This window comes from Carlito syrichta, unplaced genomic scaffold, assembly GCF_000164805.1.
Source record: "Carlito syrichta isolate Samal-C Ts95f unplaced genomic scaffold, Tarsius_syrichta-2.0.1 Scaffold308910, whole genome shotgun sequence".
Lineage (NCBI taxonomy): Eukaryota > Metazoa > Chordata > Mammalia > Primates > Tarsiidae > Carlito > Carlito syrichta.
In genome coordinates this window covers 79,060-98,593 of record NW_007253006.1, presented here as the reverse complement: position 1 = coordinate 98,593, position 19,534 = coordinate 79,060, and the positions used below count along the sequence as shown (strand labels likewise).

Sequence of the window (19,534 nt, the reverse complement as noted above, 5' to 3'; positions counted from 1 at the left end):
CGCTCCCCAGCATGGGTGCCGGGTCCCGCTCGCTGCTCGCCGCCTTCTTACTGCTCCTCTCCGGCTACCGCACCGTGCGCGGCGACACACCTGCCAACTGCACCTATCCTGACCTGCTGGGCACCTGGGTCTTCGAAGTGGGTCCCGGGGGTGCCCAGCGCAATGTCAACTGCTCGATTCTTGGTAAGTCTCCGACAACCCCGGCCCGCTGGCTCTTCCGCGCGGGCCTGGGGCTCCTGTGTCGCCCTTCTGCCCCTGAACCCTTCTTTTGGCAGCGCCGGTGCCAGCCATCCGCACACCCCGGGCCGACGCTTGTGGGTGGCCCGAACATGTGGACTCAGGAAGCCTTCTCCCCCGCCAGGGCCGCTGAATTAACGCTCAGCCTTCTCCCCCGCCAGGGCTGCTGAGAACTTCTGACTTCACTTTTTTCTGGGTTGTCTTGGGAACTGAGCACTTTTATCGAGAACTTTTTTTTCTTTCTAAATTTAGTATTTTTCTGGTTCGTTTGGAAGAGAGTTGGGAACTGCAGTCATGATTCCCTGGTCCAGTCTGGTAGAGCTGTGTTTGTTTGTTGTTTATTCTTGTGCTAGTGAAGACACATGAACTCAGAGACTCTCGAGGGGTCTGCAAGACGTTTTCCCCCTTGTATTAGGTTGGGGGAAAGGGCCCTTGGGCCCAGCGATTTTGATTTGGACATGTTGATGTTGCACATCCTAGGAAACGTCTGGTAATACTTTATGCTGTTTCATATATTGCAGGGAAGGAAAAAAGAAAAAAAAAGAAAGCCTTGAAAAAAAAAATGAAACTTTTGCCCATAGTTACATTTGGAACTGCCCAGAGTCAGGCACAGTGGAAGGCTCTCAATAAATAATGTTTGAATACACTGTGGATATTCCATTTGCCTTCAGAGATAACAAGGTTACCCCCAGGACAAGAATCTTGTGAAGGAGAGTGAAAAAGACCATCTCCGGCCAGAAAAGTCACACTCTTGTTCTGCCCAAACCCCTTACATCCTGTGTAGGAGTGACGCTTTTGCTGTGACTTCCTTGTCAGCAGAACGAAGATTTTCAAGTCATGTGTTACTAAAAAAAAGACCCTTTTAACTACCTAACTCCAAATGGCAGTATGGCATTTTGTAATCTGGGGCATTATGACCATCTTTTCTTTTTACAAGTTGAGTTTGGAAGCTGGAGTACAAGGAGACCAGGATTTGCACTGTCCTGTCACATGCCATCTCCCCTGTCACATGCAGTCTTTCAGTTCAGAGCATTAATCTGAAACATGGGAAAACTATCTAAGTGTGAAACTCTGCAGATGGATACATCTGAACTCTTTTCAGGCAGCCTCTGTCCATAAACCTACCTTTGGCCTTAATTCAGTGTTTAAAGACATATACAGATCTGAGCTCTCATTTTCTGAAGATTAGATAGTTAATTCCTATCAGCACAAATTAGTTTTATAGGCTAGAAACCTCAGATTTGCTGAGTACTTTGGAAGGATTCAGAAGCTGAGGTTCTAAACTGGAGAGCCATTGAGGAGAAAAATAGCCCATTTCTTCCCTGAGTAGTTCATTTCTTGCCTTCTGCTGGGCTTAACATATTGTCCTTCTTATGATCTGATAGTTTGTCTTTATTTTTGTCGTCATACCTGTTGTCCCTGTATTTCTCACTTTTTGACCGCCATGTTGTTTTCTTCCCATTTTTGCTTATAATTTTCAGTGTCCCTAATTTCCTCATTTTCTTCCATGGAAAAATGTCTTCAGTGTTTGGATGCTCTGAGAAGGTAGAGGCTGTAGTTTTGGGGGTCCCCCTGCCTGCTGGGCTACATGGTACATCTGTTTCTTTGAGAACCTTCACTTCACAGTCATGCCTGAGGTCTCAGGACTGTTGGATGCAACAAACTAAAGACTGATTTCTTCACAAAGCAGACTGCATGCAAATTATGTAACACTAAAAGAAGAGTAGTTCAATCATATAATGGAAACTGAGGGGATTCCTCCCTTCATTGAAGTCCAAATAATTTTCCTTTATTGTGTTTTCTTTAGGACCACCAGAGAAAAAAGTAGTGGTGCACCTTCAGAAGCTGGATACGGCTTATGATGACCTTGGCCATTCCGGTCACTTCACCATCATTTACAACCAAGGCTTTGAGATTGTATTGAGTGACTACAAGTGGTTTGCCTTTTTTAAGGTTAGTTTTGTTGAAAAATGCACTTATATCTTCAGTGATTTGATATCTGAAGCTCTTCTGATTAGGAGACCCTCAAGATTTAATTTGAGATAAAGAAGATAACCAGAATTGCCACCGTTCTTCCCAAGGGAAACTAGGTGGTATAAATTTGCCACTTTATTTAAAATTATGATTTTAGTAGGATTAAAAAATTTCTGAATCTGTATTTGAATATGCACAATCTACTATGCTTGAATTTACATCTTTGTAGGTGTGACTGCATTATTATTATTATTTTTTGAGTTGGAGTCCCACTCTTTCACCCAGTCTAGAGTGCAGTGGCATGTTCACGGCCACTGCAGGCTCAACCTGCTGGGCTCAGGTGATCCTTTTCACCTCAGTCTTCCAAGTAGCTGGGTCTATAGGTGTGTGCTAAAACGCCTGGCTAATTTTTTGATTTATTGTAGAGATGTGGTCTCACTAAGTTGCCCAGGCTCGTCTTGAGCCTGTGAGCTCAGGCAGTCGTCTCACCTCAGCCTCCCAAAGTGCTGGGATTATAGGCGTGAGCCACCATGCCCGACTAACTACATTCTGAATTTATTTATTTTTAATTATTCCAACTTTATTTTGAAACGTTGCCATAGTCACTTGCTTTGTACTTAATCTGAAGGAAAACTATTGAGATTAGAAATATTGCTTTTTTTGGAGTTATTACAGTATCATTTTTATCATTGCCTGTTGGGTCTGAGAGACTGACCTAAATGACTCATTGAAGTAATATAATGTACTAAATATATTAAAATGAATAATTTATTTGACTAATTAAGAGAACAAGACAGAGAACGTAGTGTGACTACCTGAACTGGTGACTATAAAAGTTAGCCCAGCCAGTCCAGGTTGTTTTTTTCTCTCGCTAGGAAAGAACGATTGTCCACTCCTGTGTAATAGCACAATGTTTCCAATTGCAGAAACACTCTTATGTTAAAATAGTTGAGCCTGATTTCAGTCCATCCCATTTGTTCTTCTAAAGCTGGGTCTTCTCCTGTAAGCAATAATACTTAAGCTTGCATCATGAAGGAGAGCATCCAAAAGTAAAAATTAAATGGTTCAAGTAAATTGAATCCACAAGCCTAAAACTAGCTGTTTCCAATTATACATAGAGTATAAAATAAAGACAGGATTTTTCATGGGAAAGGATTACAGCCTTTAAAACAATCTGACAAGAGTTGGCCAATTCTAGGGAATTCGTGGGAAAGTGGGGAACGAGTCTGTTCAAAATTACAGAAGACAAAGCACCAACAAAAGTCTGACTTCTAAATTTGTTTTAATTTCTCACGTGAGTTGTGGTTTATTACCAGTGTATGGTGTTTCATCTGAGCCAAATGTATTTCTTAGAATAATAACTCTCAGCATTTAAAAAAAAAAATAAGGACCTCTCTTTAATATGAAAAAGAAAGAAAAGAGGAGATAAGAAGAAAACATTTCCTTTCCTTAACTGATTAGGCTGGTCTGACATTCAGCTGGTGGGAACCAGTCAGTTCGTGCCAACTGCTGATGGCCAGCAGTCCACTGGATTAGTTGAAACCATAACAAGTTATTAAGTTAATAAGTTATTAACTTATTTTTAAAGATGTGGAATCATCAAAGCTTAATAGTATTCACCGTTCAATTTTAAGTTATGTAAACTACAGCATGGTCTATTCAGTCTACTACTGCTGTAACAGAAATAGCTGACAAATATTTGTATACCTGACATCATTGTTCTATACATTGTTATCCTACAATCAATTGAATTTCCATATCTCTCCACTGACCCATATCGGTCTCTGTCACTTGCTTGCTTTTATCCTCTTCAGGTATGCTTTTATCAGTTGTTCCTTATTACCATTCCTATTACTAGAGTTTGTCGAGTAATTGAAAATTGAAGGGTATTTATGATATTATGAAATATATAGATTTTCATCTACCATTCCTGGCTATGACTCCCATAGCCCTTGTTACAGAAAACAAAATCTCTGTTGCCTTCTCCTGTCCTTCTTCCATCTGGGAGTAATATAATTAATTAAGAATACTTAGCCAGGCTCGGTGGCTCAGCCCGTAATCCCGCGCCTTTGGGAGGCTGAGGTGAGTGGATTGCCTGAGCCCGCGGGTTCGAGACCCGCCTGGGCAGCGAGACCTCAGCTCTACAATAAATCACAAAATCAGCCGGGCGTGGTAGCGCATGCCTGTAATCCCGGCTACTCGGAAGGCTGAGGAGGCAGGGTCACTGGAGCCCAGCAGGTCGAGGCTGTGGTGGCCAGGAGCGTGCCAGGTCGAGGCTGTGGTGGCCAGGAGCGTGCCACTGCACTCCAGTCTGGGCAACAGAGTGAGACTCCAACTCAGAAAAAAATAATAATAATAATTAGTGGAAACATTTTTAGAGGCATTCATATTCAAATTTATTTGGAAACATTGCTGGCCAAAACAGAAGATAATATTCTCTATAGCTATGAATAATCTGAACAGAAAGAACTTCTTGGATTTAGAAGGCATCCTTTTTATCCAATCGTATTTCAACATGGTTGTCCATGCTCCGATCATACCTATCCAGTGAAGTCTCCATAAAAGACCCACGAGAACAGGGTTCACGGGACTTTGAGAGAGGGAAACAAGTGGAAGCTGACAGGAAGGTGTACGTAAACTAACCTGTGTGCCGGGAAGGAGGTGTCGTACCCCAGCTTCACGAAGATGGAAGCCCTTGTCCTATGAATCCTTCCTGGACTATCCCTACATATCTCTTCAATTGGCTGCTTCTTTATATCCTTTAAAATATCATCTGTAATAAGTCAGTAAATGTTAAGTGATCATTTTACTAAGCTGCTCCAGCAAATTAATCAAACCCAAAGATAGGATCCTGGGACTGCCCCCCTCAACTTGAAGCCAATTGGTCAGAAGTTCTGGAGGTCCGGGACTTGCAACTGGTGTCTGAAGGGGCAAGGTGACAGTCTCGGGGGACTGAACTTTCAACCTGTGAATCTGACACTGTCTCCTGATCAGTGTCAGAACTGAATTGGGGGACACTCAGCTGGTGTCCGCCGCAGAATTGCTTGCTTTCTTGCTGGTGGGGAGAAATCCATACATATTTTGCCATCAGAGAAGTCTTGTGTGGATTATTGTTGTTGAGAGTCTAGGAGAAAGCATGGTGAATGATGTCTTTTCCATACCATAGTATTCTTTTAAGCTCCTCCTTCTCCTACTGCTCGCTCAGCACCCTGCAACTCAGCTTCCTGGTCATTCTCTGTCTTCCAGCTCCGAAGCAATTATAATACCTAGCAGTTCCTCATTTTTCATGATTTAAGATTTCTAAGTCTCTTTTTACTTGGTTTTAATTTCTTGAGAAATTGGAGGTGGAGTTGGAATAATCTAATTTTTTTTTTACATGCGACTTCAGGTTAGATAAGTGCTTGCAAGGAGATAAATTTTGACACTGAGAATTTCTGCATAATTTGAATTGAGCAGGAAGCATTAGGCATATGTTTTTAAAAGTTACTTTTTCCTATTTAGTTTCTTCCAGGCATTTCATTATTTGAATACTTAATAGGAGTTACAAACTCAGATTCATTTAAGACCAACCTAGGTGGGTACCTAAGCATTTGAAATAAACTTACGTAAAACAATTAAGAACAATTAATTAAGGCCTGTGGCAAAATGGAAACATTCTTAGAGGCATTCCTAGTCTAATTTATTTGAAAACACTGCTGGCCAAAACAGAAGTTTCTAAGATAATAAGATTTTTTTTTTTCTTTGAGTTGGAGTCTCACTCCATTGCCCAGACTGGAGTGCAGTGGCACGCTCCCAGTCACTGCAGCCTCAACCTGCTGGGCTCCAACGATCCTTTCACCTCAGCCTTCCAAGTAGCTGGAACTACTGGTGTGCACTACCACACCTGGCTAATTTTTTTGATTTATTGTGGAGATGAGGTCTCGCCAAGTTGCCCGTGTGGTTCTCAAACCCGTGGGCTCAGGCAATACACTCACCTCGGGCCTCCCAAAGTGCTGGGTTTACAGACTGAGCCACCAAGCCCAGCCAGATATCAGATTTTAATAGCATTTGTCATTTGGTTATACTTGACACACAAGCTAATTTGCATCCCTTCAAAGTATCTGCAGCCAACCTCTTATATAAAAACAATGCAATAAAACAGAACACTATATAAGTGCTTAATATGCCTGACTATGTATGGGTGGATAAATGATTAGTTTTTCTTTTTTAAGCTCTTATGTGTTTTTTTGTTTGTTTGATCATGTGTGAAGTTCCTCTGTACAGCATCCTCTACTATGTTGCTCACGGGAAGAAAGTCATCTGAAAGTTTACTCCAAAGAATGACCCGAAGTCCTGAAGTTGAATGACCTTACTGTCTTATTACTCTTTCTCATTTTACTTTCTCTGAGGCAATAAAAGAAACTGACTGGAAAGGAGAGCAGTAGAGAAGGAATTTAGAATTTATTTTGAGGATCAAGTTACTCAAGGACTGAGGAAAATATACAGGAAGGAATGACAATCATTATGTCTGAAAATTTTACTTGTTGATAGTCAAGCAAATTTTTTTTTAACAGTTTCATTCTGTTGCTAAGGCTGGAATGCATTGCCACAATCATAGTTTACTGCGGCCTCGACCTCCTAGGCTCAAGGTATTCTCCTGCCTCAACTTCCAGAGTTGCTGGGATTACAAGCTTGTGCCACTATGCCTGGCTAGTATTTTTGTTTTGTTTTTTTTGAGTTGGACTCTTACTCTGTTGTTCAGACTGGAGTGTGGTGGCATGCTCACGGCTACTGCAGCCTCAACCAGCTGGACTCAGGAGATCCTTCCGCCTCAGCCTTCCAAGTAGCCAGAACTACAGGTGTGCGCTACTATGCCTGACTAATTTTTGATTTTATTTTATTGTAGAGACGAGGTCTTGCCAAGCTGCCCATGCTGATCTCAAACCCACAGGCGGCAATCCATTCGCCTCTGCCTCCCAAAGTGCGGGGAATACAGGCTAAGCCACTGAGCCCGGCTCTTGGCTAGTTTTAAAAAGTTTTTATAGAGATGTGGTCTTGCTATGTTGTCCAGGCTGTCCTCAAATCCCTGGCTTAGGTTTGAGGCCTTCGCCTAAGCCTCCCAAAGCACTGGATTATAGGTGTAAGCCACTGTACCTGGCCAAACAAAATTTACTGATCTCTAATTGAGCTTTTGTTTGGGGCCCTTCGACTTTAATAAAACTTTAAGCAAAAAAAAAACACCATAGGTATTTCTTTATTTTTAAGCAGGATTTATTAAGAAGACAAAGAAGCTTCCACAGTGGGAGGGGACCCGAGGGGGTGAGGGGGTGGCCCTACCATAGGTATTTCCAAAACAAGTTTCTGCTCAAAATATAAGCATTATGTTGAGAAATCCATACCAGAGAATTTAATTGCCCATTTCATGTGCTAGTGATTTGTAAATTTCAAGCTCATCACAACAGCCATAAATGTCAGTTGTGTTTCTACAATAAATAACTTAGAAATATTTTGTGATTTTCTTATTGTGCCTTCTGGGTTTACTTTTAAGGTATAATCATTTTAGAAGACTTGTTATTGAGATATTGAAATGGACCATGGAACACACGGCTGCTTTCTCACTACCAATGACACTCAAGTGACAGGGAACCGGAAAGAAGGAAACATATTTCTGAATTTGGAATTCAGGAAACCAAACCAGTATAAGGCCAGCTCAGCTCAGTTCCTCCGATTTTACAGTCTGTATTTAAAAGTACAAGCATTGAGGTTTGCTAATGATTAACATCAAACTATGTGAATTACAAAGCATTCTATAGGCTTCCAGTTACAATTACATTTTCAGTTAGGAGTGTGTTTTGTCAATTATAACATTCTTTTTTTTTTTTGAGTTGGAGTCTCACTCTGTCACCCAGACTGGAGTGCAGTGGCACGCTCCGGGCCACCGCAGCCTCGACCTGCTGGGCTCTGGCGATCCTTCTGCCTCAGCCTTCCAAGTAGCCGGACCTACAGACATGCACTACCACGGCTGGTTAGTTTTTGATTTATTGTAGAGACGAGATCTCGCCAAGTTGCCCGGGCGGGTCTTGAACCCGCAGGCTCAGGCAATCCACTCGTCTTGGCCTCCCAAAGTGCTGGGATTACAGACTGAGCCACTGAGCCTGGCCTATAATATTCATTGTTTGTATATTCTTGGTACCTATTACAGGGAACCTATAATTTTCATTTATCAGTAACTCTCAGCAAAGGAGTTATCAGAGCTTACTACAGAATATTTATTGTGACACATCATTAGCCAATGGGTACAACAAAGCAAAAGAGTGTTCTGGTTACAGTTTCAAGATTAATATAATTGTATTTCTAACTTTAATTATTGATCATAGATATGAGTAACAGTCTATTTTACTAACTTTGTGAATACAACCATAGGGTCAGTGACTCATTATATTCCAGGGAGGGTCAGCACAGTCTTAAAATTCTAAGGAATGCAGGTGCATACAGGGCAGTAACTAAGCAACCAAACATAACAATCATGAATTTGTATTAGTAATACTAATCAGTATTAGTAATAGTAGTAGGTCTATTCATCAATATGAGTATTTTTAAAAATACAGATTCAATCAAAATCAGGGTTTTATCTTTCTTTTCTAACAGTTGAGGGTCTATTTGTAAGAGTGTTTTAATTGATGGAAGTATCAGAAATTAAACACAATGCATACCTATTTTTTAAGTTTGATTCTTTCATGATGTTGCTTAATCTTGAAATGATGACTCAGTTTACTGTTGTAAACTCTTCATAGGATGTCACTGATTTTATCAGTCAGTTGTTCATGCAGCTGGGAACTGTGGGAATATATGATTTGCCACATCTGAAGAACAAACTGGGTGAGCTCCATTGAAATATTTCTGACTTTCTTATTAAAAGCAAGCTTCCTCCCTTCCTGGTGGCTTATGCAAATTGATGGGTTTATTCATCAGAGCAAGGGAGACTGGAGAGATTATGATTTTCTTATAAATTTCTTGCTTGAGCTTGCTTATTGCTGTTTCTAACTTGCCTGCACTACTTTTTGTTAGTCATTTTCCACTTTAGTATGGTCTGTTTGCATGTGTCACATGAGCTCTCCCCACAGAAATACGTGTAATAGAAGTAGACATGAACCTAAAGCAGTAAAAACCCAGTTTAAAAGGTTTTCTGAAGTTCAGTTTACGTTCTTGAGATAGCTATGTTTAAATAATTGGTCACAGTGGATCCATAATTAGATGTCTAAAATTTTGGTGGAAAAATAGGTGGTAAGAGAGTAAAGTTAATAGGGACCTACCCTTCCTTGTGTTTTAGCATAACATCCCCCCCCATTTCTTTCTCCATTTCTTGGCTCTGAAATACTAGAAGTGAGAGATGAAAAGGGGAAGTGGGGGCAAGCGTTGAAAGCACCGTAGCCTTATCTTATTTCCATGTTTTGGAAGCTTTATGATGGACCAGCAGTGGTGCACATATCTGCCATGGAGGTCTTGCTCTGCATTTGTGTTACTTTATCTTATTTATTAAGCTTTAGAGATAATTACAGGCAGTCACTAATAATAGGGCAAAGTGAGTACCACAGTTGAAATTAAGCTGTTTCTTCTCAGTTATTTCTGGCAATTGAATAAGTATAGAATATGTTGAATAGTTTTCTTCAGAACTTCTCAGAATCTTTAATATATTGTATGGTGGTAGCTTAGGAGGAAGATGTATTAGCTTAATTTTCCAAAAGAGGTTCACTATTTTTATTTCCACAAAAAATAAAGTACTCTTAGAATGAAGTTTATGAAATTTTATCCTTAAACTCTTTACTCTTTCTCCTAGTTCGGGAGATACCCCCATTAGTAAAAAAGATAAACCTTGATGTTTGTTCTGTAAAGAGGATAAGTAGCCTAATATCTAGTCACATGGATCCAAGCAACACTAAACCTGCATTTAGAGTTTGTAAGATATATGTAATGCATGTAAGTTGCTAAAATGTAACCTATAGCCTGTTTCTTAAATACATTTTAGAATCATATGGGGTTTGTACAGTGGCAGTTATTTTCAGATGCATGTGCTTCTTAAGCATGCTGGCTGTGTGAGCAATATATATTGCTTAAGTATTCAGGTTGAGAATGGAATGTTTTAGTGAATACTTAAGCAACATGAAAATACCAGTGTCTCTAATATTAGCGCTTAAAATAAATTAATATGATAAAATATTATTGAAACAGTATGATCCTTGTTGGCCTGTAATCCCAGTTTTTGTTGTCTTGTAGTTATTAAATAGAGCATCTATTGAGGAGCTCTTTTAAATCCACAGTCAAGAACAGACTCTGGGGCTGAAAGGCAGAGCAGCCAACAGCGGTGGACCTACTATCTAGCAGCTAGTGAAAGCCCCTAGCAGCGACAGACACCTCTGGAGTCTTTATTTGTAAAGTACAGAGGTGTCCTGGTGACCTATCTCCAAGGCAGTTGCCCTCCTGAACATTTCCTTGGAAAGCAGTGATCGCCATTTTGGAATGTGAACAACCACAGACTTCACAGGAAAAAGAAAAAGTCTGGAAGAGATGAAGTCTTAGGTGGCTTCTCTGTTCAGTTTTTTAATAAAGAACAGAATGAAACACACTACGTTTTTTTTTCTTTTGATATCTCTCCTATTGAAATAATTTTTTAAACTGGTCAGGATTTGAATTGTGTGTTTTGTTTTATTTGCAGTGCAAATTTTATTCACAGTTCAGTTGTCTCTTCCTGAGTGTCTTCCTTTCCCTAATTACCTTGAGGAACCCCAGAACCTATTGTAAAGAGGAAGTAAGTCTTCAGAATCTCTTGAGAGGCATAAATTAAAGCTATTGGAAGGAAGATGATCCTATGGAGGACGTGTTTACATGAGGGAAAAAAAGAGGCTTTCTAAAATAAGCCTGACTGCTGAAGAGTCTGCTTCTGCAGATTGTAAACATGCAGTACCTCTTTTCCAAAAGGTGGTATGTTAATACCTTTTCTCCCCATTTTTTGATTAAGTGCCAGGCTTGTGTTAAGAACTTGACATAAAAAAATCCTGTAAAGTAGATATTACTAGTTTCATTTTACAGACAGAAAATTAGTCTCTTACAGTGCTTATGCTCACACCACTTTTAACTGTACAATGCTAGAGCTAGTTTCTCAAGCCTAAATACTTCCCTGGGGCTAAAGAGTGAAAAAAGCCATTTTACAAATAAGTAAATGGTATTTCGAGTCACATTAGGGTAGATTTCCTGGTGAATTCTAGCCTGTGAGCATCATGCATGTTAGTTTAATGAAGAGAATGTGTGGTGCATTGGCTTTGGCTTTTGTTGAAGTCCTAGGGGAAGAATTCCATTCAAGCACAGACTTCTTTACCAATGAGACTACTCACTTTCTTGCCTAAACCAGGGTCCTTTCATTCAAGATAAAAACTTATCTTCTTCCCTTTATATATTCCAAAATTGGAGAAGAGCTTTGCAAACTTAAAATGAAGTACAAATTAAGTGTTCTTACTAAATTTACTTCTCTTAATTACATTATTGGTCACACTGATTGCTATCTTTTGTCTTTCTTGCCAATTAGTGGACTTGTTTCCTCCTCACTTGGTTTTGAGCTGTTTTATATCAGCCTCGGTAAACCTGAAATTGTGGAGTTACCCCTAATCCATATTGTCTGGGAAGACATTACTCCTGCATCTCTGCTTGAATAGAATTTTTCTCTAGGTAGCAGTTTGTCATCCTTACTTTATTGATTCAGATGACTTTTCATACCATCAGAGATGTACTGTTCTGCTATTCTGGGAAGAAATATTTCATAAAGATGAAGTAATAGTGTAGCTGGCTGCTCCTACTTGGATACTTTTTTTTTTACCATCCCACCTCTGGACTTGATAAATTCTTCATCACTCAGGCCTTGATGCCACCTCTGTGAACCTGTCCTCAGGTCTCTCCATTAGTGGGAGAAGCACCATTACCTAGGTTCCCATTATACTTTGCAGGTACCTTTGGTTTCATACTATGCTATGATGAAATGATTTGATAGCATGTTTTTATCTTCTAGACTGAAAATCTGTATTTCTCTCGTATGTCTTCAGCACTTCATGCACACAGAACGTTAGAGGTACTTGGAAAATAAACCACACTTCTTTTTTCTTTTTGTAAGTGTTTCACAAGTAATATTAGCTTACAAAGAATTAATTGTGTAGGCCTCTAGAAACAGAAATCAGAAATGGTGCTATATTTATCTTTTTTGATTCTCTGCACCAAAAAATATTATCAGGTTATCTGCCTCCAGACTTTTAAAAGAGTTATATATTTGCAAACTGACTTTCAGGATGAAAATACAGCCAAAGCAACCAGTATTCAAAAATGCATTTAGTGTGGAATTTTTTTTAATTACTAAGGGCTTTTAAAAATTGGTTTATCTGACTAATTTTGCGTCAACATGTTTTGATTATGGAAGAGCTTTAGTGGGTATGAATTTGCAGATCTCTGTGTTAGAAGGCAGCACAATAATAAAGCTTCTAATAATGCTTTAACATTCTGTCGTAATTGCCTGTTTGTCTTCTCCCACTGGTCTTTAAACTCTGTTAAAGTGGGGATCAACTCTGTATTACTCACCATTTTATTCCCTATGTATGTATATAGCACGGTATGTGACAAATAATACTTCTTCAATAAATATTTGTAAGAAAAAGAGAAAATTGAATAATACTTCATTGTGATGTTGTTTTATTGATGTGTTTTTGGAAGTGTTGTTACCTTTGTGCCCTTAGAGGTTATGGTGGACCCTCAGGCCATATTTGATTAATAACTTAGTGAAAAAGAGATTAGACTTTACAATTTTATTCTGTTTATTTATTTATGTTTTAATCTTATGTGAGTTTATAGAGGCCAAAGTAGGGCTCAATTTAAAAATGATAAAGTTCTGATTTTCAGAACTACTAAAAATGAAATTAGCTATCAAGGGAAATGGTGAGTGCTCTGACTGCAGCAGTTCCCCAAAGCCTGGAGGATCAACGCTTAGAATTATCCTGGAATTCTGTGAGTTATGCCCCACCTCTGTAAAGTGTAGTGAGGAACATGCATGAGCTAAGGTGTGGATTTGAAGAACTCTTTTAAGACTTTCTCCACCACAGTTTGAGTTTATGAGCCAGTATGGAATGAGCCCAGGGACTTAGACTACTTTGCTGAGTGGTAAAATTCTGCTTTCTTAACTAATTCTGGAATGTCTATTTTGGTATAAATGGAATGTCTTTTCAGCACTGGGAATAAACAAATCTGTGAACCTCAATGTTCACATGTAAATCTAACTGCTAATTCTTTCAGTAAAATGCTGGAAGTTATTTGATTGCAACCACTGTAACAATTTCCTGGCATTTCTACAACTCATTACATTCAACTTTTAAATAAATGGTTCAATCTATTTAGTAGTCAGAAAGCTAGAGCTAATCCTTGGACTGACATAAGAAAGTTGGTTTCTTTCTGTGGAAAGGTGTGGTAATCTTGGATGGGTTTGGCAAACTAATTCAGTAAAATTTGCTCTCTTTTGCTGTCTAACCGCTTTTACTCAAACTGTAGACATGACAGCAAATGGAAATAGTTTATTTGTACTCATGTAGTAATCTGTCTTAAATGAAAAAATTGAATAAGCATTCTTTGTTTTGTAATAGTGCTGGAATATAATATCTCCATATATATGGTTTATCATTAAATCATTCAACTCTATATAAGGTACTTCTTTCTGAAATGGTAAATTGTATTGATGGATTAGACTTAGGGTTAGGGTTAGGGTTACGGTTTTTTATTAAGTATTCCACAGCATATATTGATACATTTAAAAAGTTATACATGCATGTATCACTATGCTCATATACTTTTATAATATATATGAGATATTAAATAATTATTTTATTTATTAATGTTGTATAATTGTGCCATGTCAAAATAGATTTCATAATAATATCATTTGAAACAATGTAAAATGTACTTCATTATAATGATTTTGTTGCCCAAAGCAATGTTAGAATCTCTGTTACTGTTAAATAATTTTTGTGACTGCAGATTTTCTTCTTTTTTTTAAAATTTTTGAGCTGGAGTCTCACTGTGTCTTCCAGGTTGGAGTGCAGTGACACACTTAACGGCTACTGCAGCCTCAACATGCTGGGCTCAGGCAATCCTTCTGCCTCAGTCTTCCAAGTAGCTGGAACTATATGCATGTGCCACCATACCTGACTAATTTTAATGTTTTATTTTTATTGTAGAGACAAAGTCTCACCAAGTTTCCCAGGCTAGTCTTCAACCCCTGGGCTTAAGCAGTACTCTCACCTCAGCTTCTCAAAGTGCTGGTATTACAGCCATGAGCCACTGCACCTGGCCACAAATTGTCAATATATGGAAACAATTTTCTGATGTGTTTTAAAATCTTAAGTAAAGAATTCCAGTAGGTTTTGACACTTAAAAAAAAAAGTATGGAAGTGTCACAGTTTTAAACATTTAGAATAATTACTAGTTGGCATTAGGAATGATAACAATTTAATAGACAAATTTTAATGGAAGCATTTGCTTTCTTGATGAATAGGACTAAAAAGTCAATATCATAATGGGACAAAATTATGAACTTTGCAGTGAACTATCACAGAAATAAGAACTGAGTACCACATGTTCTCACTCATAAGTGGATCCTGAACAGTTATCATAATACTATAAGAAAGGGATTGGCAGTAGTGGGAAATTGCCAGGGGAGGGAGGGCACACTTCATCAATAAGGGTACCTGATCTCAAACCAGAGTGAGATCCAAACTTTACCTATACAATGACCACATCTTTAAAATAAAATTTTTTTTAAAAATTGTTTTCAAAAACTTCCTTCTTTTGACATATCTGCAAGAACTTATATTAAGAATAGGGCAAGTATAAGCTTTGCCAGTTTTTGTTTGCATCATTAGTATTTCAAATCTTTCTTTGCAAGAATATTTTAAAGTACTTTTTCCTTTTTTGAGAGCTAGCCTGATCAAATCAGATGCTTAAGTCAGTTGAAGCAGTCATATGTCAAAGGGAATATGCTGTGTTCTCACATTCTTGTAGGTCCCTATTAGAATAGATGTAACACATGAACCTCTGATACTAGACCCAAATGGGGGGGGCATCAGTGTTGCTTTGTATGTTATATAATACTTGAAGTTGGTGTTCGATTTTTATTTTGGCAAAATAAATAGATGCCACAAGGCTTTCCAATATTCCAATGGTTCATCTTTTCATCTCATTTTGGAAACAACTTCTTTTGACAGGACAAGGCTGAGCATCAACTGCTCAGCTGAGAGTTTGGGATAGAAGTTCTATGAAGGCATTGATGGTCTTAAACAGCTTTGTATTCTCATGGTAACAGCTGGTAGTGTTTATATTGTCACTTGTTTAGTATTTTATGACTTTTATTTTTTAATTTATTTTTTATTTTTATTTTTTTTGAGTTGGAGTCTCACTCGGTCTCCCAGACTGGAGTGCAGTGGCCACTCCCAGCCACTGCAGCCTCGCTTGGTGGGCTCCGGCAATCCTTCCGCCTCAGCCTTCCGAGTAGCCGGAATTATAGGCAAGTGCTACCACACCGGGCTGATTTTTTGATTTGTTGTAGAGATGAGGTCTCACTGCCCAGGAAGGTCTCGAACCCGCGGGCTCAGGCAATCCACTCACCTCACCCTCCCAAAAAGGCGGGATTACAGGCTGAGCCACTGAGCCCAGCTATATTTTATAACTTTTAAAAGTCTTCCAACTTCAATAGCATCTTCATCCTTCACAGTAATCCAGTGGAGTTGTATCAGTCATAGATATCATTCCCATTTTCAGATGAAGTTGAGGTTCACTAGGTTATGACTAGGCCAAGGTTACATAAATAACTGTCAGAGCTGGATTTAAAGGGCAAAGTCCTTTTTACTGAACTGCCTCTGTCTTCTAGTCATTGTGTTATATAAAGTATTAAATATTTGCTAAGTTTGTTATTAATCAGGAAAACAGTGGAACAGGTTTAAGTGATTTCCCCTCCTCTCGTTTGATGTCAGAAGGCAGTCAAGTAAGAGATTCAGGATAAATAACTTTAGTTCTAAAATATCTCTATGACTAGGTAGGTCTAACCAGATAGTTGATATAATGAATAAGAAATTGAAGGGAAATTTTGAGAATGTTTGGCAGCTTACTGGTAATTTTGAAGAAGTAAATAGTTATTGAATCATAGTAGTTTTCTAAACTTAAATGCTAGGGTTTGGAGGTTCTTCAGATTTTATGAAATTATATTTGTTGCAGTAGAAATTGTCATAAATGAATGGAAATTTAAATTATCTGTGAAAGGAGTCTTCAGAGATTGATTTTTATATAAATGAAAACCCTTAGGAAGAAAAAATGGCTATATTTCAAGCTGAACAGCATGATCAAAACTTCAACTTTTTAATTGGCAATGTCAAAAATCACATGAAAAGTACTTCACAGAAAAAATGACAGATACCCTGAGGACATTCAATCAAGAAGGTAATGGATACAGTGAATGGTTCCCTTAAGTTGAAGTCCTGACTACTTGGCTTCCGGTAAATGCTTCTTTTTCTATTAAGTTGTAGTTGTCCTGCACAGTATTATTGCAATCCTGTCCTGCCTTTCACAAGGTAATTTCAGGTTCTAAAAAGGACCAAATTATTTCAGATAGCCATTTACATAATAGTATAAAATAGAATTTGAAGAGGAAAGTAAGTTCATCAATGTAATGTATCAGAAATGGAACACAGCCAGGTGCTGAGTCTCACACCTATAATTCCAGCACTTTGGAAGAGGGTTGACTAAGCCCAGGGATTTGACCAGACTGAACATCTTGGAAAGACTTTGTCTCTACAATAAGTCAAAAAATTAGCCAAGCATGGTGACACTTGCCTGTGGTTCCAGCTACTTGGAAGGCTGAAGCGAAAGGATTGCCTGAGCCCAGTAGTTCAAGACTGCAGTGACCATTGAGTGTACAACTGCACTCCAGCCTGGGTGACAGAATGAGACTCTAACTCAAAAATTAAAAGAAAAAAAAGAAAAAGAAAAAGAAATGAAATGCAAATGGAGGAGCTTCCATATTGTATGTTAAATTATGACAATAAAAGCAAAATTTCAGTCAAGTTTTTAAACAAGGAATGTGTGTCTATATTAAGAATTAGTTACCTGGCTTTTATGACTTACATGAGAAAACTATAGATGTAAGAATGTGTAATTAGAAAGCTTGAAGGGAAATTTTGGAACTTCTAGGTCAACTTAAATTTACAAATGGGGAAGTAGGTTTGGAGAGGAAAATTGGCACTGCTGAAGTAACTAGAATGAGCTAGAATTTGGATCTCTGTGATATATTGGCATCACCATGCCTCTATTAGTTATAAACTTACCGGTTTTTCAGTTTCTTGTGTTATTGTTGAAATGGGTCTTGGCATTTGTTGTTTTTTCTCTCCTATTATTCATTTATTTACTTGCTCATTCAGTAATTACTTCTTAGTGCCAGAGAGTTTTCTAGTTACTGAGTAAACAAAAAATCCTGTTCTCACAGTGCTTATATTTTTTTGGTGCAAGAATAACCTAATAGAGTGTTGTGAAAATTAAGTGAGTTAATATACATAAGACACAACCCATGAGATGTAGTCTATTATTTTCATCCCTGTTTAAAGATGAGAAAACTAAAAGTTCAGAAGCATAAGTAACTTGCTTAGGATCACACAGTTAATAAGGTCAGAACTGGATTCTGTCTAGGCAGTACCAGCCTGAGGCAATATGTTGTACCTCTTCTCTGCAACAAAAACCCTAGGCAAGAATGGTAAAAAGACTAAAATAGCCAAAACAACTTAGGTACCTGAACAGTGGAGAAATGCCCAGGAGGACAGCTAGGAAGTTCAGACAGGCCTTCAAGGGTCTTGGGCTACAATTTGGACCTGACTCATGAGTCAATTCAGTTAATTGACTGAAACTTTTTTTTAAGAGAATATAATGGATAAAAGCATGACCTTTGTAATCTGTGAAACCTATATTTGAATCCTCTTCTCTCTTTAACTTTGCAGAGCCACCTTTTCCAAAAGGTTGTTGTGAGACTCAAATAATCGAGGTGGAAGTCCTTCGGGTTTTAAACCTTTGCTACGTAGATCTGGGTGTCTCCATTGAGTGTTTTTAGTAGTTGTTTACCTCTCTAGCTCTTTGTGAGAAGACAGAGTATATGAAAATGTGGAGCATGGTATTGGGAAGAATGCTTGGTTCTGGGTATCCTTGGTAATAAATTCTAGTTCAACCACCTCCTTAGGCCTCTCTCTTTTTTATTTTTTTGTCCTTGAGACTGTATTATTGGTATGTTCTCTTGAGCTTCTAAGATTTATGAGTATTCTATATAACATTTATTAAGTATGAAGTTTCTGCCATTGTGCACAAAAGCAGCCACAGACAATTTCTAAATCAATGGGCATCTTGCTTTCTAATAAAATTATATTTAAAGAAACAGGCAGCCCTCTCCAGCCTTAGTTTGCTTTCCTATAGAACACATGTTTATCTTATAAAATGTTACATAATATTTTGAGTTAATACATTAACTTAATCCTTCTTATATTAGAACATTTTTTTAAATAGTCTTTTGTTTTTTAATTTTCTGCTATATTACAAAGACTGTCTTCCTGTGTATAGCATCTGTATATGTGTGACAATTTCTATAACGTAGCTCTCAAGAACTCTTAAAACATTGTCAAACTGAGAACCAAATCAAAAAGTCAATCCCATTTACTATAGCTCCCAAAAGAATAAAATACTTAGGAATATATGTAATAAAATACCTAGGAATATATTTAATTAAGGAAGTGAAAGATATCTATAAGGAAAACTACAAAACACTGATGAAGGAAATTAAAGATGACAAAAACAAATGGAAAAAAAAAACCTTCACTTACAGATCAGAGTAATCGTCATTAAAATGGCCATATTGCCCAAATCAATTAACAGATTCAGTACAATTCCTATCAAAATAACAATGTCATTTTTCATAGAATTAGAAAAAAAAAACCCTAAAATTTATATGGAACCAAACCAAACAAAAACAAAAAACACCCAAATAGCCAAAGCAATTCTAAGCCAAAAGAACAAAGCTGGAGGCATCACATTACCTGACTTCAAATTATACTACAAAGCTATAGCAACCAAAACAGCATGTCACCAGTATAAAAAATAGACACACAAATCAATAGAACAGAATAGAGAACCCAGAAATAAAACTACATACCAGCCGGGCTCTGTGGCTCATCCTGTAATCCCACGCCTTTGGGAGGCTGAGGTGAGTGGATTGCCTGAGCCCATGGGTTCGAGA

The 19,534-nt window shown here is 38.1% G+C and overlaps 1 protein-coding gene across 4 annotated transcripts in view; it reads left to right on the top strand.

The window, feature by feature from the left end:
* Positions 1-6: 6 nt before the first annotated feature.
* Positions 7-19,534, top strand: part of CTSC (cathepsin C) — a 46,700-nt gene continuing 27,172 nt past the window's right edge. The window contains exons 1-4 of one of the 4 annotated variants that reach the window (XM_008066391.2): positions 8-183; positions 2,045-2,190; positions 8,985-9,069; positions 10,509-10,801. In XM_008066391.2, the coding sequence (XP_008064582.1) occupies positions 12-183; positions 2,045-2,190; positions 8,985-9,069; positions 10,509-10,531 (426 nt within the window). In that variant the 5' untranslated portion in view covers positions 8-11 and the 3' untranslated portion in view covers positions 10,532-10,801. Of the gene's footprint in view, positions 184-2,044; positions 2,191-8,984; positions 9,070-10,464; positions 10,802-19,534 lie in introns of those variants that run through there. The other 3 variants (XM_008066392.1, XM_021716749.1, XM_008066390.2) reach the window with 3 other exon arrangements.